The sequence below is a fragment of the Bubalus kerabau genome, chromosome 8 (assembly GCF_029407905.1).
Source record: "Bubalus kerabau isolate K-KA32 ecotype Philippines breed swamp buffalo chromosome 8, PCC_UOA_SB_1v2, whole genome shotgun sequence".
Taxonomy (NCBI): domain Eukaryota; kingdom Metazoa; phylum Chordata; class Mammalia; order Artiodactyla; family Bovidae; genus Bubalus; species Bubalus kerabau.
This window is the reverse complement of record NC_073631.1, coordinates 120,283,121-120,298,841: the sequence shown is the minus strand read 5'-3', so window position 1 is coordinate 120,298,841 and position 15,721 is coordinate 120,283,121. Positions and strand designations below refer to the sequence as shown.

The 15,721-nt window shown below is 58.5% G+C and overlaps 1 protein-coding gene across 1 annotated transcript in view; it reads right to left on the bottom strand.

Annotated features, from left to right (window-relative positions):
* Positions 1 to 637: 637 nt before the first annotated feature.
* Positions 638 to 15,721, bottom strand: part of DPP6 (dipeptidyl peptidase like 6) — a 785,445-nt gene continuing 770,361 nt past the window's right edge. Inside the window, exons 21-26 of the mRNA XM_055591348.1 lie at positions 11,131 to 11,185; positions 6,194 to 6,305; positions 5,202 to 5,260; positions 4,468 to 4,540; positions 4,306 to 4,379; positions 638 to 2,628 (exon numbers count right to left, since the gene is read on the bottom strand). Of these exons, the coding sequence (XP_055447323.1) occupies positions 2,482 to 2,628; positions 4,306 to 4,379; positions 4,468 to 4,540; positions 5,202 to 5,260; positions 6,194 to 6,305; positions 11,131 to 11,185 (520 nt within the window). The 3' untranslated portion in view covers positions 638 to 2,481. The remainder of the gene's footprint in view (positions 2,629 to 4,305; positions 4,380 to 4,467; positions 4,541 to 5,201; positions 5,261 to 6,193; positions 6,306 to 11,130; positions 11,186 to 15,721) is intronic.

Here is a 15,721-nt window from a genome sequence, read left to right as displayed (position 1 = left end):
CCTCCCTCCCTGGGGGGAAGTCAAGGGCATTCGAGTGGAGCTGGGGTGGTCCCACCCGGGGGTCAAGGTCAGAGTCTGCTCTCAGGGCCCGTCTTATCACCCTACACCCAGTGTTTCCAAAAGAGGGGAACATGCGATCTTCTGCAAAACCATCAAGGCCCACCCGACAGGGAGGCGGTGTCCTTCCTGGGAAGGGGGCAGAGGCCGTGGGCACCAGGGTGAGCACGCCCGGCTGGGATGCGCCCAGCTGTGTCTCACCCCTTGGTTGGGAGGGGTGCTGGCATCCAGCGGGGGTGACCAGACGGGTGGCCGGTTTCTCTGGGGCAGCGGGGGCTCGATGGTTTGGACGGTTCAGTTAATCAAGCTCTCTGCTTCCAGGCTGGGCTACATCAGACTTACTGACTTAAAAACAATGACAAAGTGAATGAGTTTCTAGCAGATGCGGGTTTGCTGACGCCTTCTAGCGAGCAATGCGGGGGCCTCAACGGAGAGCCAGTTTTACTGCTAGTGCTGGGCAGGGGCTCTGTGTCTTCCCCTTGAAACTTAAGACACGAAACTCAAATTCACGTCCCTGGGTGATCTGGGACTTTGATGGACTTAACCGGTCCCGCCCTTTCTACCATCAGGGCTACTGCTGCTGTGGACACAGGTTTTAGGAGCTGCACGCAGGCCCCTGAGAACACATCAGACCTGGTCAGGGCCCAGCGAGGACCGCGAAGACTTCTTCAATGTCGGCACGCTTTTGGAGGTGAAGGGGGGTGGAGGATAAGCAAGAAAAGAGCTCTCGAGTGGTAAAATAATGTTTTATTCCATGGATGAACAAACACTACCATGCCACACTTCACTCCCTCCTGCCAGACCTCATGGCCAGAGCCGGCCTCCCCTTTCAGACTGAGTTGGCTGTGCAGTTGGTCAGGCCCCCTGACAAGACAAAAAGCACGGCCAGGTGGCACTCGGAACGGTCCTGCGGGCGGCACCTTCATCCTTTTCCCAAACGCTGATGTATCACCTGAAACAATCCCATGACGGAGATCTTCCAGCCGGACCAACTGCAACTGACATTCAAAGCTCGTGGAGATGAAACGCAAACCCCCGAACACCAAAGAGCGACACGGACCTGTCTTCTCTGCAGACAAGGATGTCAGGGACCCCCCGCTCCCCAGCGGGAGCGGGACCTGGAGACATCGGGACTGACGTTCAGGCTGTCAACAGGCTCCAGAGGCGATGACGATCTTCGGTGCATTTCGAACTGGCACTCGTAGAGACAGCAGCTTGGCCAGGCTGCGGGCATGCAGGCGAAACATGACGAGGGCTTGGCAGAGGGTGGGGGCAGCGGCGATGGCTGACCGCAGTCCTGTCTCTATATACAACGGAGTGAGATACACGCGGACGCTGGCTGTGCCTCTGAGCAGAGGACGCCTCACGAGGCCAGGCTGGAACGTCGCCGAGGCTGCTTGCGTGCAGGGGGTGGGGCGGGGGCGATGCTGGCGCGGCCCCCGCTTCCCTCACCCGAGCACACGTGACGGGCCTGGAGGTGGAGCCAACGCTTGGTCTTTTCATGTTCTTTAACCAAATGTCATCTGAAAAGACGACCTACCCAGGAGGAAAAGGATGGGCTTCAGGACGCGTGGAAACGGACGGTACGAATCTGAGCCAGACCCTAACGCACTTGGTGGGAGGTGGGTTTTTATTTACGACCCTTTAGTGAACAGTGCTGGATGTCGTTTGCAGTATTTTTGAAATGTCCCCACAGAGTCTAGAGATGACCTTGAGGAGAAAGCGTTACTTCTGATCTGGTTTTTTTTAATCCAAACAAGTGCAAAGCCTACATACTGACTGAACAAAACCAAGCAAAACAAAGCAAAGCAAAAAAACAAAAAAAAGCGCACAGCAAAACAACCCCGTGACCAGAGACAGTGTCAGGTAAAAACCATAGAAAAATACAAACAAATTCCAGAAGGTTAACCATTAGCATCAGCTACAGTGTCACTTTGTACAGCCCCTTAAAACGCGGGATCTCCTCATTACAGAAAGGAGCGGCCAATCGAGGGAGAGGTACTGAGAAAGTAATTGTGCTCTGGTTGGTCCATGGCGCGGTGACCGTCACGAGGGGGTGATGCTCCCGGGTGGGCACGGGACTCTGGGGGAGGCCGGGTCCCACGCTGCCGCTCGCCAGCTCCAGTTCCAGGGCCAGCTTCTGCTCTGCCGTCCAGGCTCCGCTTTGTTCCTTGGGGAGGGTCATGGGGAGGCCCAGGTCACGCTGTGGCGGGGAGGAGGTGGTGGTTCCAGGCTCCGAGGAAGCCCCTCATGAGCGGCGACGCACCTCCACCCGGCAAGGAGCTTGTTTCTGGAGCAGAAATGCCTTCGGACCCGAGACACACATGCGATGAAGGAGGCGCCCCCACCTCTGCGGGACAGGCCGCGGGGTGCCCGGGGCAGCGTGCCCTGTCCCAGGAGGGGCCAGGCGGTGCTTCGTGGGGCTCAGTCCTCCTCCTCCTCCTCTCTCGCTGTGACTGCGGGGAGCTTGTCCTGGATCCTGAAGCACTCCACAAAGAAGCCCAGGATGGAGCGGTACAGGTGCTGCTGGAGGGCGGCGCTGCTGAAGTAGTGACTCTCGTCCGGGTAGATCTGAAAGGGGCAGAGAACTCAGCCACACGGCCGCCCCCATGGCGGCCGGGTGCCCGGGAGACACGGAGACCCCCGACCGCCCGCGCGGCCAGACTCGTAGCTCCGACGGCACAGGGCATCCTCAGAGTATCAGGGAAGGAATCGGACGACACTCTGTTTAGTAGACTCGGCGCATCTGGCTCTGCTTGTTCGGATCCGCTACATGGATCCAGGCTCAGGGACCACAGAGGCCGTGGCTGGGCCTGCAGGGGTCAGGACTCCCAGAGAACTGGGGGGAACCGCGTCTCTGCGACCCCAGTGAGTGCAGGAAGCTCCCGGTTCACCAAGCACAGGGGCTTTCCTGGACCTCAGTGTCCAGAGGTGTCCAATGGAGACGAGCATCATCATCAGATCTAACTCATTAAGCTTGGTGAGGATTAAAAGACATAAAATTTCCGTGAAAGGCTCAGAACAAGGCCTGGGACACAAAATGTTGTGTTCAATCGTGTCTGATGGTTTGTGACCCTGTGGACTGTAGCCCACCAGGCTCCTCTGTCCATGGGATTCCCCAGACAAGAATACTGGAGTGGGTTGCCATTTCCTTCTCCAGAGGACCTTCCCGACCCAGGGATGGACCCCAGGTGTCTGGCATGGCAGGTGCCCTAGGATACCACGGGGCTGAAAAGATGGCAGCTGATCATCCCGTCCCCAAGTGTGATGACCCCAGGCACCCCGGGCACCACCTGGCTTCCCCATGAAGGGCCCGGTCCCAGCAGAGAGAGAGAGCCAAGTCTCACTGGCCCCAAAGCCTGCGGTCCGGCCAGGAATCCGGCCTGCCTCTTGCACATGCACCCCGTCCTTCTCCTGTGTCTTTGGCGCCTTTGTGACGCCCACCTTGGTCTCAAGCCCGTCCTTTTCCTGTGTCTTTGGCGCCTTTGTGACGCCTACCTTGGTCTCAGTATTTAGGAAGGTGGTCCTTAAGCTAGTGCCTGTGCCTTAAACCTCAAACAGCTCTGAGGGTGCAGAGCAGGAGGCACGTGTCCCCCTTGCTGGGTGCTGGGCCCTGGAGCCCTCAGCTGGCCCTGTCGCCGTTGCAGGCTTGAGCATGGCAGCCGCTCTGTACCTGCAGCAGCACCCGGGGCCGGGCCCCGCCTGTATCTGCGGCGTGCTCCACGCCGGCGCTCAGAGCTCGGCCGCTGGGCCTGCTGGGGCTGCGACGTGCACACGAGGCAGTTGGCCTTGTAGTGTGACCTGAGCGCGTTCAGCGGAGCTCAGATGGCTTGTGAACTACGCAGGACTCTGTCCTGCAGGGAAGCGCTCCCCCGGCGGTGTGGGGCGGGGGTAAGGGGTGTTCTAAAGGGGTCCGAACGCAGCCCCAGAAGAGAACCGAGCTGCCATCTGTTGCTGTTGTTCAGTCGCTCGGTCGCGTCCGGCTCTGCAGCCCCATGGACGGCAGCACTCCAGGTTTTCCTGCCCTTCACTATCTTCAGAGCTTGCGCAAACGAACAGCCCCGAGTCAGCGACACCATCCAACCATCTTGTCCCCCGTCGCCCCCTCAAGCCCTGCTCATCCCACCCGATGTGTCCCCAACCGCCTCCCAGGACCGGGCCCAGCAGCGTGTCCCTGCAGAGTGGCAAGACTGGGTGTGTGGCCCTCCTCCGTTGGGGGGCAGGGGGTGTCTCGGGCCAGCCCCGTACCTGTAAGCTGTAATTAGCCTTTCCCTTAATGAGCTGTGTGATGAGCTCTGCCGTGTGCTGGAAATGGATTTTTTCTGTTGAAAGGAAGAGGACAGGGTCTGTCAGAGCCCGTGGCAGCGCACAGGGCGACGATCCCCGCAGCCCCCAGGGTCAGGCGCTCACCATCCGCGGTTGCGTGGATGACCAGGAACTGCTGCCCTTCCAGTGCGGACACCCGGTGTGCCACCTTGGCCATCTGCAGGCGGGGAGGGGGGTCAGCATGAGGCCTGGCCGGGCAGTGCAGTGGGCGCTCTCTCCCTGCCCTGGTGGCCTCACCCGTTCAAGAAGAGGACGGGGCAGGAGATGAGGGGTGGGGGGGAAGGGGGGGGCAGGAGATGAGGGGTGGGGGGGAAGGGGGGGCAGGAGACAGGGTCCCCTCCCCTGCAGGAAGCCTGGGGCTGCCATCCCGCCGGAAGTGACACGCTAGCCAGAACAATGTCCGTGTGTGGCTTTCAGCCCCGAAGCCTCAGCGGCCTCCGGGGCCCCAGGTGAGGAGAGGCCTGGGTGACCTCCGCTCTCAGCTGCTGCGCAGGGACTTGGGGGGTCAGAGGCACGTCCTGCCCACTCCCTCTCATCCAGGGCTCACTCTTTCCCGGAGAAGAAGCAGCCTTGGGGGCAGAGCCCATGCATATGCCAGCCTATGGACCCCAAGACAGACTCCCCCACCCAAACCTTCCCCGCTTCCTCCTCTGCCCTCCGGCTCCAGACGGACAACCAGATGCACCTGGGAGAGGGCTCGGTCACCCATATCCTCAGGGGTGGGGCCGGGGGCTTTCTCAGAGCGAGCTGTGCTGGGACATGGGCCGGCAGGGGGCTAACAGGGGACCGTCCCAAGCAGCGGCCATGCCCAGACATACCTCGTATGCTCGGTTGTCAAGTCCGTGGAGGCCCAGGTACCTCTCGGAAAATGCGGACGCTGGACGGAAGCAGAGGGGAGAGTTAGCCCTCGGCCTCGGCCCCTTGGACTGTGAAATAGCTGGAGTAAAGCCCCCAGAGAGCCTTGCTGAATTTGAAAACACAGAGTATGTCGCATGTATTCCATGGGGGCGATCATTCTAGGCTATTAAAATCTGGAATTAGGCGAGTTCCTGTATGGTTTTCAGCTGAAATGTGCACGAATCACTTCCCAAAGATGAAAGCGTCAGCCGTGAGCCTCCAGGCCCCCAGCCCCTGCTGCTGTGTCCCTGTGTGCAGCTGGGGCTGATGGCCGAGCCTCCCTGCGGCCCTGACCCGAGTGCCGGCTCTCAGAGCCCGCAGAGAAGGCCTCTCCCACACTTAAACCAGCGGTGATGTCACAGAACCATTCGCATTCGGGGAAAAGAGGCTGGGTGACCAAAGGGTGGGGACGCCAGGAGCCTCGGGCCCGTATCAATGACCGGACAGCCAGGTCCAGGTGGGTGGGGGCTGGCCCCCACACCTGGGGTCGGACGGTGGAGGGGGGCCGCAGGTATGGGGAGCAGGGAGGGGCGGACCTCCGGGACCCTTGGCTGTGAACAGCCCCCAGGCTGAGAGAGACACGGCTCGGGCCCCGCTAGCCGACCCCAGGGCACAAGCTGGCACTGGGGGTGGCGTGCAGGGAGCCCCCTTCCCTCGGCTCCCACGATGCCCATGCTGCAGGTGGACCTCTTGTTGGGTTTCAGCTCCTGGTCTCACGTCGGGGAGGACGGTTCAGGGACGTGGGTGGGTCAACCCCTTTCAGAATAAGCAGCTTGGCACCCCCTCACCCCGCACTCCCAACCCAGGCTGTCTGCCAGGCGTCACCGCTGCCCACACCTCCCCAAGGGGTATCAGACGGGGCCCTGGGGGGCGGCGCGGGGAGGGCGTGTGCCCGCCTTCTCAGGACCCTCACCGTAGAGCTTGAAATCCGTGATGGGGGAGAGCGCGGAGCCGCAGCTGAAGACTGGAGCCTGGCCGTCGCCCTTGGCCGGGAGGAGGTAGGTGCTCAGGTACCCGCCGTAGTCCTGGGGGCGGGGCCAGACAGGGGGCGGGGCCAGACAGGGGGAGGGGCCAGACAGGGGCGGGGCCAGACAGGGGGCGGGGCTCAGCAGCGCTGCCACGTGGCCCTTTCTTACACCCGTGGCGGATTCATGTCAGGTCGATGTATGGCAAAGCCAATACAGTATTGTAAAGTAATTAGCCTCCGATTAAAATAAATAAATTTATATATAAAAAAAAGTCGACCTTAAACATCTCCAAGGGACGTAAAAAGAGGGAAAGCAAACACCTCTCAAGCTAAACGCACCGTGAGGCGAGCACCCTTCTGGGGCCTCGTGTTCACGCGCCATGAAGGCGGAGTCTGATGGTCACGTGGAGTGTGACCGTGCGCTAGAGAACCCTTGTGAGTGTGCACGACTGCCACGTCCGTTCAGTCCGGCGCCTCCAGCGTACCACTGCTTGCTGCCTTCCCTGTCTACAGAGAGTCCACCTATTTTCTCTGAATTTTTTTTGGCTATACCAGGTCTTAGCTGTGACCTGCGGGATCTAGTGCCCTGGCTACGGATCAAACCCGGGCCCCCTGCACTGGGAGTGTGGAGTCTTAGCCACTGGACCACCAGGGAAATCCCCATTTTCTGTGCTTCTGAGGAGGGGCCCACGAGGAGTCAACGTCAGAGGGCTCGGGCATGGGCCGCCACAACGCTCTGCTCAGGGCCCACTCAGGACAGATGTCCACATGTGTCCTGTACATGGCCAGTCCTCCGTATCCTGTGTGGCCCTCGTTCTGGGGTTGACATGGAAGACCACAGCGTGAGCCTCCCGGGGAGAGTGAGCATGACACCAGGCCTGCCGTGGGTGCGGCTTGGCCCAGAGGTCTTCCTGTTTCTCAGAAGGCCCAGAGGGAAGGGGGCACACAAAGGGGGGCAGGTGTCAAGGGTGTGGATGTGTGTGCAGGGGTGTGTGCTGGCGCGGGAGGGTGGTGTGACATCTATGCCAAGCTCACTGTAGAATTAACGGGTTTTGATGTAAGTTTAAGTGTGTTATAACAACACTCCTTCAGTAAAACAGGGCTATAAGAGTCTTTTCGGTTTCTTGCAAATAATATTCATGGTCAATGAAATCGCCAAGTCTTACAGGTCATTTTGCAGCTTTTTTTTTTTTTAAACGTTTACTGACCACACCAGAGGCTGGTGAGCACGCGCAGCACTGGAACTCTGCTGGGAACCCACTTGCTGCTGGTGGGGATGCCGAGTGTTACAGACTCTGTGGAAGACAGCGTGGTGGATTCCTTCAAAACTGAGCATTCCCTTATCATATGACCATACACTCCTTGGTATTTAAGAAGCTGAAAACTTAGATGTCCACAAAAACCTGCACAGGGATGACGTTTTATTCGTCACTGCCCTTCAGTAGGTGAGTGGATAAAGCATAGTGTATTCAGACAGTGATTGTTTGGTACTAGAAAGAAATGACCTGTGAAGCTAAAAAGAGACATGGAGGAAACTTGAATGCATATCGCCAAGTGAGAGAAGGCAATCTGACAAGGGCCCACACTGTACGATTCCAGTGCTATGACAAGCCGGAGAAAGCAAGCCGCTGTCCAGTTGGTCAGTCGTGTCTGACTGTTTGCGACCCCATGGACTGCAGCACGCCAGGCTTCCCTGTCCTTCACCATCTCCTGAAGCTTGCTCAAACTCATGTCCATTGAGTCGGTGATGCCATCCAACCATCTCATCCTCTGCTACCTCCTTCTCCTCCTGCCCTCAATCTTTCCCAGCGTCAGGGTCTTTTCCAATGAGTCAGCTCTTCCCATCTGGGGGCCAAAGCACTGGTTTCAACATCAGGCCTTCCAATGAACACTCAGAACTGATTTCCTTTAGGATGGACTGGTTGGATCTCCTTGCAGTCCAAGGGACTCTCAAGAGTCTTCTCCGACACCACAGTTCAAAAGCATCGATGCTTCTGTGCTCAGCCTTCTTTATGGTCCAACTCTCACATCTGTACATGACGACTGGAAAAACCATAGCTTTGACTAGACAGACTTTTGTTGGCAAAGTGATGTCTCTGCTTTTTAATACACTGGAGAAGGCAATGGCACCACACTCCAGTACTCTTGCCTGGGAAATCCCATGGACAGGGGAGCCCAGTGGGCTGCAGTCCATGGGGTTGCAAAGCGTCGGACACGACTGAGGGACTGAGCGCAGTACACAGTACAGCTTTATCACAGCTTCTCTTCCAAGGAGCAGGCATCAGGGAAGGGGAGAGGCGTGAGCAGGTGGAGCACAGGGACCCTGAGGGCAGTGAAGCTGCCTGGGCGGCCCTATGGTCATGGACACATGCCATCGTACGTGTGTCCGAACCTGCAGATGGTGCAGCCCTGGGAGTGAGCCCTGTGTGAACTGCGGGTTCTGGGTGATCGCGGTCCGTCAGTGCAGCTTCACCAAGTGTAAAAAGAAAGGTGCCAAATGGCGGCGATGGTGATGGCGGAGGAGCTGTGCAGCTTGCGAGGGAACCGCTCAAGTTTGCTGTGGACCTGAAACTGCTTTAAACAAAGTCTTTTGCGAAAAAAAAAAAGTGTGGAACACATCTTTCCCAGAGGACTTGGGGCCTTCTAGGATCTCAGCGAGCGTGTTCTGGGCCCCGGCACCACGCTGTCCTTGGGGGTGAGCTGCAGTCCACAGGCAGGGCTGCAGGACGCAGCCGGGCCGGATACCTGCAGCTCCGCCGGGCCCGGCCCGGCTCTGGGAGCTCCTGGGCTTCATGACAAGGGGGACATGGAGCCGGGGCAGGGCCCAGACTCACATAGGTGGGCCCGAGAAGGGAATCAAGGGACTTCCCTAGTGCGCCAGCAGGTACGAATTCGCCTTGCAAATGCAGGGGTCACGGGTTCCGTCAGCAGCCTTTAGTGGGTAACTAAGATCCTACATGCCCTGGAGCAGCTAAAGCCCAAACTGCAATTCCCGAGCCCTACAGCTGTAACTGGAGTCCATGGGCCGCGACACAAGGTCCCGCACGCTGCAACTAAGAGCTGATGCAGCCCAATTAAAAAAAATTATACAAAAAAGGAAGAAAGAGAGGAGCATGCCCACCAGCTACAGGGATCAACAGTCTGTTCCTCTGAAGAGACGCAGTCACTGAGTCCATGAGCCTCTGTCTGAGGCACTATTTAGGCCAGGGACCCACTGGGCACAGTGGCTGAGGAAGGCGCAGGGGCCGGGGCTGGGTCCAGGTGCCCGCCGTGGGGAGGGGCCAGGGGATGCAGGCCAGGCTTCCGGCAGCGGGGGGAATGCTGGGGGGAGATTCCCAGGCTGGACAGAGGCTGAGCCCAGCCCAGAGCCTGGCCTTGAGCTGAGGCCAGTCTGCTGGGCAGGAACGTCTCCGTGGGGGCGGTTGGTAGGGCCATCACGGCAAGGTCTGCTGTGGTTAATTCAGCCTCCTCGGAGCCTCACAGGCTGGGAGCGGGCTTCCACTAGGACGGACTGACCTGAGGACTCTGTCCAGACTGGGGTCTGGCCCTGAGGCGGGTCCTTTACCACCACACCTCCTGGGGCGCACAGCACGCATTCTGGGACCCTCCACGGGGCGGTGTTGCGTCTCTGATGTGTGAGGCTCCCGGGCAGTGCTGGGCTCAGAGGTGATGACCCAAGAGGTTGCCCTCTGGTTACCTGTTCAAACCCCCACCTGCTGTGAGGCCACCCCAGGCCCCTGCAGGGCTGTTCTCTCAGCGGGAGGACGGTTCTTCCTGTCCCTCTGTGCTCCTGCCGTGAACCCAAGAGCCCACGGTCCAGGCAGCCTAACCATGGCAGGGAGGGCACCACGGTGATAGGAGGTGGTCCTCTGGGGACCTGAGGCCCAGTCACGGGCCCCACACCCGGCTCCGGCCCGCAGATGTGGGGCACCCGTGGAAGCGTCTCTGGTTTGACAGCTCAGGGTGTGAGTCGCCCCACCCACTCCCTTCCATGTAAGGGAACCTAGTCAATGAGCATGAAAGAGGAAAAGTGAAAGTGACGTCACTCAGGTGTGTCTGACCCTTTGCGACCCCAGGGACTGTAGCCCGCCAGGCTCCTCTGTCCATGGACTCTGCCAGGCAAGGACACTGGAGTGGGGTGCCATTTCCTTCTCCAGGGGATCTTCCTGACTCAGGGATCGAACCCAGATCTCCCACACTGCAGATGAAACTCTTTACCGTCTGAGCCACCAGGGAAGCCCTTCCAAAATGAGCATGGCCCCTGCACATAAGGACTTCCCAGGGGGCAGTAGTGGTGAAGAATCTGCCTACTAACGCAGGAGACGCAAGAGACCTGGTTTGGTCCCTGGGTCAAGAAAATCCCCTGGAGGAGGGCATGGCAACCCACTCCAGTATTCCTGCTGGAGAATCCATGGACAGAGGGGCCTGGTGGGCTACAGTCCACGGGGTGGCAAAGAGTCGGACATGACTGAGCGCACACGCAGATTCAGTGCTGCACGCTGCAGGTGGATTCTTTCCCTGGCCGTCAGGGAAGCCAGTACTGCTCATCAACACAGAAAGAGAGACCCCCGCCTCCCCGTGTTCTGGGGCGCCACCCTGAAAACCCAGCAGGCTAGTCCTGAAAGCAGTCAGGAGCCTCACGGAGCACGCCCCAGGGATCTGCTTCTTACTGCCTTCCCTTCCAGATGATGTGAGAAGCTCCCGAGGCTGCTCAGATGAAGACCCCCCACCCCCTACCCCCGCACCAGGCTGAACATCCAAACTCTTTTTAAACAAGAACCGCTCGCCCGTGGCGGGACCAGGGACACACCCTACGCATCAGGGTTTGGCCGGGTGACGGGGCGGGCGGGGGCGGGGGGTGTGGACCCCAGCCGGCAGCTCACCTTCCCGAACACGGCCACGCGCGTCTTGTCGATGTACGACTCCTTCAGCATCACCCTGCAAGGCCAGGCAGAGAGGGAGGGGTCAGTGTGGCCTGGAACCCAACCTGGGGGCTGGAGCCGGGCTTTCCCACCTTTTTCAAAGATGAAAGCCCCCTCTTAGAGGAAGTACTGAGGCTCTAACTGTTGGCTGCGCTTACTCAGCGCACTGGACGCCCACGTGAAGCACTCGGGGCTCCCGTGCGTCACCGTGAGGTGGCCGGGCGTGCAGAGCTCGCAGGTTGAGAACCAGGGACTCACAGCAGCACAGGCCATGCTGGAGACTCGTGGGCCCGTCTCCACCATCGTCAACCCTCGCTTGGACCACGCAAGCCTCAGGCTCGAGGACGGAGCTCTGAGGTCCGCAGGGGTGACTTGGCTGTGAGTTGGGGCACCGGGCCCTCCACCTGGGCGCCCTTGCCCCCAGCTCCTGGGCGGGTCCGTCATGGGCCTGTTGGGGGCAGCATCTTCCTGCCTTGAGCCTCCTGGCAGGGCTCCGTCGGGACGTGCCCAGCTCGGCGCCGGGGGTTGCTGCCTGGGTCCTGCCTCGTCCTCTCACTGTGGTCCCTCAGGGCCCCTCATTTCCCCCACGAAGTGGCTGGAATTGTCCTGCTTTCTGGACCCTCGTTCAGCAGCAGGAGTCCCGCCAGGAGTCTATCTGCTGCTTCTGTGCCCTTGCCGCCACTGCGAGGCCTCCCTCCCCTGCTTCCCATCACCCCTTTCCGGGTATCGCCCAGCGGTCATTTTCTTGTCTGCTGGCTGGAGCTGCCCCATCACTTCTGACCGCCCTTCTCAGTCTGGGGGAGTCAAACTCCCGAGCCTGGGCCCCAAGAGTGTGCGGTCCTTCTCCAGTCGGCTCTCCAAGGGTCCCAAGCCCTGGACCCGGCCAGCCCTTCATGGTTAGAGCCGCGCTTCTACGGTGATGCCGGAGGCCCACGGACCCCCAGTTCCTGGGGCTGGGCGGGCCGGTCCAGAGGAGCAGCAACTGCTCTGACTTCTTGCCATGAAACAAATTCAGGCGGCTTCTGTGCCCTTGGTACAGTCAGCCCTCTGCACTCGTGGGTTTCACATGCACAGATTCAACCAAATGCTTATTGAAAATATTAAGGAAGAAACCCAGAGAGTTCCAAAAAGCAAAACTTGAATTTGCCACACTCTGACAACTATCTGTACAGCATTTACATTGTATTGAAAACCCCTCCCCCCAAAAAAAAACCCATAAAAATTCAGGAATCCAGAGGGAACAGAGATAACACAGTAAACAGAGGAAAACCGTCACTAACACATCTAGAAAGAAGAACTACTGAACCAACAAGACAAGAAGACCTTGCTCTTGGGTGAAGAGAGAAGGTTACAGATTTTGAAGTGTCATGCCTGCCAATAAACATTAAGAGAAAGGCTGGAAAATAGGAGATAAAGGGATGTTGAGAATAAACTCAGAAGCACCAAAACCAGCACAATAGAAGCTCCAGAAAGAAACAACAGAGAGGAGAAGTCAGTGGCGCTCTATGGTGAACTTTACGAGGATGAAGAACCGTTAGTCTCCGGGCTGAAAAGTCCACACCAAGGGCGGACGTCTCAGCATGCCAAGAGCGAAGAGGTCCTTCTCCCCTAAGGGAGCAATAGGCCGTCTACAAGGATTAAAATAGGAAGATCAGCAGATGCTTCTCACTAGCAACCCCGGAGGGTGGACGATTCCAGGGCCTTCTAAGACAGAGATTACTATCTGCAGATTTTACATTAGATAAGCAATAACCTCAAATGTGGGAATAGAATAAAGACATTTTGTAATGTTTTCTAGATTCACGAAGGACAAAGTAAATAAAAAGGGGGATATATATCCGTCATTCTTTGGCAAGAGACTCAGGGTGCGTGCAAAGCACATGACCTGGGGAAGGTGTGACAGGGCAACAAGGGTGACCCTGCAGACACCTGGTCCAGGTGGAGCAGGAGAAGGGGCTGCAGCTTGAGAGAAGAATGCGGGAATCAACACTATTAGCAGGCGTGGTGAACTGATGCTTTCAAACTGTGGTGCTGGAGAAGACTGAAACCAGTCAATCCTAAAGGAAATCAACCTTGAACATTCACTGGAAGGACAGATGCTGAAGCTCCAATACTCTGGCCACCTGATGCGAAGAGCTGACTCATTGGAAAAGACCCTGATGCCAGGAAAGATTGAAGGCAGGAGGAGAAGGGGACGACAGAGGATGAGATAGCTGGATGGCATCACTGACTCAATGGACATGAGTTTGGGTGAACTCCAGGAGATGGTGAAGGTATCCAAGTGAAAGACAAAGCTACAGTCCAGGAAAAATTAAATGATGTGGCAGAAAGTAGGGCATGAGAGCCCACGGGGTCTGCAGTCAGCACCATTTACGCAGTGATCCTGCACCTCCGACGGCTGATCTAACCAGGCAGCTGATGGTTACACTCCTGGGAGAATGATGGTACTGAACAGCTACTCCTCACCTGTAACGATCGGAAGTCAAGTGATGAGCAATCGTGACGGGATGACAGCCGTGTTCAGAAAGGTGGAAGCAAACGCTTGATGAAGGTGGTGAGGGGGTCGAGGGTGGCTGCCTCTGCGAAGCAGGGCTGGTGGGAGGGTCGGGTGAAGGGCAAGGGAACTGGTGTGGTTGATTTATGCATTTGTTATGGGTCGAATTCTGCAAAATATGTTGGATTTCTAACCCCGCAAAGCTCAGTGTGGGACCACACCTGTCAATAGGGCCCACTGCCGATGTAATGAGTAAGTTAGGATGAGGTCACACTAGAGTGGTGTCCTTCTAAGAGGAGAAGAGACACAGAGACCTCAGGAGGACACAGCCCGTGAAGACACAGGATCACAGGGATGGATCTACAAGCTGAAGATTGCCAGCCTCCACGGGAGCGGGAAGAGCAGGCGGGACCCTCCCCGGCAGGCGTTAGAGGGAACGCAGCCCTGCCCACACCCGATCCCAGTTTCCAGCCCTAGGAGACGCAACACTTAACACCTGGGCTTGTTTAAAACATGGTTCAGGTACCATAGGCAGCCTGGCAGACTTCAGGTCTCACACACACACACACACACAGCCTCGGTCGACCTGCAAAGCACGGTGGCCACGCCCACACAATGGAACCACTGAAGACACCTCTCCAAGTTTCTGAATTCTCTCCTCGTGACCCCAATCCCTGATACACTGACGGGGCTCGAGGACCGTCTGGTGAAAGGGCCCACCCGGTCCCAGCGGGGTTCTGCTGCACAGCCGGATGTCCAGACCGCAGGGGCTGGGACCGTGTCTGCGGAGACCACGGTGTCCACCCCAAGGGGCCTTGCTGCTGGGGTCTTGGCTCCACTCCAGTTCATAAACTATCTCGGACTTTTGCTCGAAGCCCTGTGTGCACATCCACAGGCAGCCTCTGATCTCTGGCAGCCGGCCCTGCAGCGGCTTTACCTGGAGGGTCACTTCCTAAGCTGGAACCACGCGTCACGGTCACGACCCTCACCTGTAAAGTGCTTGGGAAGCTTCTGGGGAAAACAGTGTTTTCCGATATCAAATATTTTTATGATCTTGCTGCTACGTGTGCTCAGTTGCTCAGTTGTGTCCGACTCTGCGACCCCATGGACTGTAGCCCGCCAGCCTCCTCCGACTGTGGGATTCTCCAGGCAAGAAAAGTGGAGTGGGCTGTCATTTCCTTCTCCAGGGGATCTTCCCCACCTGGGGATTGAACCTGTGTCTCTTGCGTCTTCTGCATTGGCAGGCAGATACTTGACCACTGCACCACGACTAGGTCCACTACCTACCAGGCAGTTCCACGTGCTGCCCTTTCCGGGGCAGCAGTGGAGCCTCCAGACGGGGGAGCGCGGTGTGGGCTCTGGGAGTGCGTCTCGCCTCCCGGACGCTCTCGGGTGCAGTACAGGGCAGGGCGTCCGTCTCGAGGGAGCAGGCGCAGCGCTCAGCTCCACCCTGGGGTCTGCAGAGGCCCCGTGTGAGCAGGGAGAGACTCTGGCCTCCAGAGCACGTCTGGGGGTGGCAGGCTGACACCCTGGAGCGGCAGTGCTCTCACCTTCCAGCCTTCCCTGTGCCGCGCCATCTCAGTGGCCGGGGTGGGGCCCCCGCTGGCCCCCGTCAGCCTGGCAGAGACGCTCAGGGTCCAGATGCCCCTGGAAGCCGATTCCTCCCTCTGTCTGTCCTTCCCCGAGTCAGACCCCCCGGTTGGAGGGCTCTGCCCCACTGTGCTCCAGCCTGTGTTCTGCACAAACACGCCTCCTGCACGTCCGAGCGTGTGCAGGCACCGCTTCCCGGGGACCCACGCTGACACAGGTGTCACGGATCACAGAGCTGCTCCCAGCACTTTTGGAGCTGGGGAACCTCACAGCCAGAGACTGGATGAGACATGAACGCGGGGCCGGCGGGAGAGAGGTGTCACTAAGATTGTCCTTCCCTGCATGTGTGTGTGGCAGCAGAACATTGGGAGGGACACAGGACGCATGGCCCAGCCCACTTCCCCTATGTGCCCATGTCTGTCTCCCTGTTCCTCATCATCTCGCAGAGTTTGCCCAAGTTCATGTCCA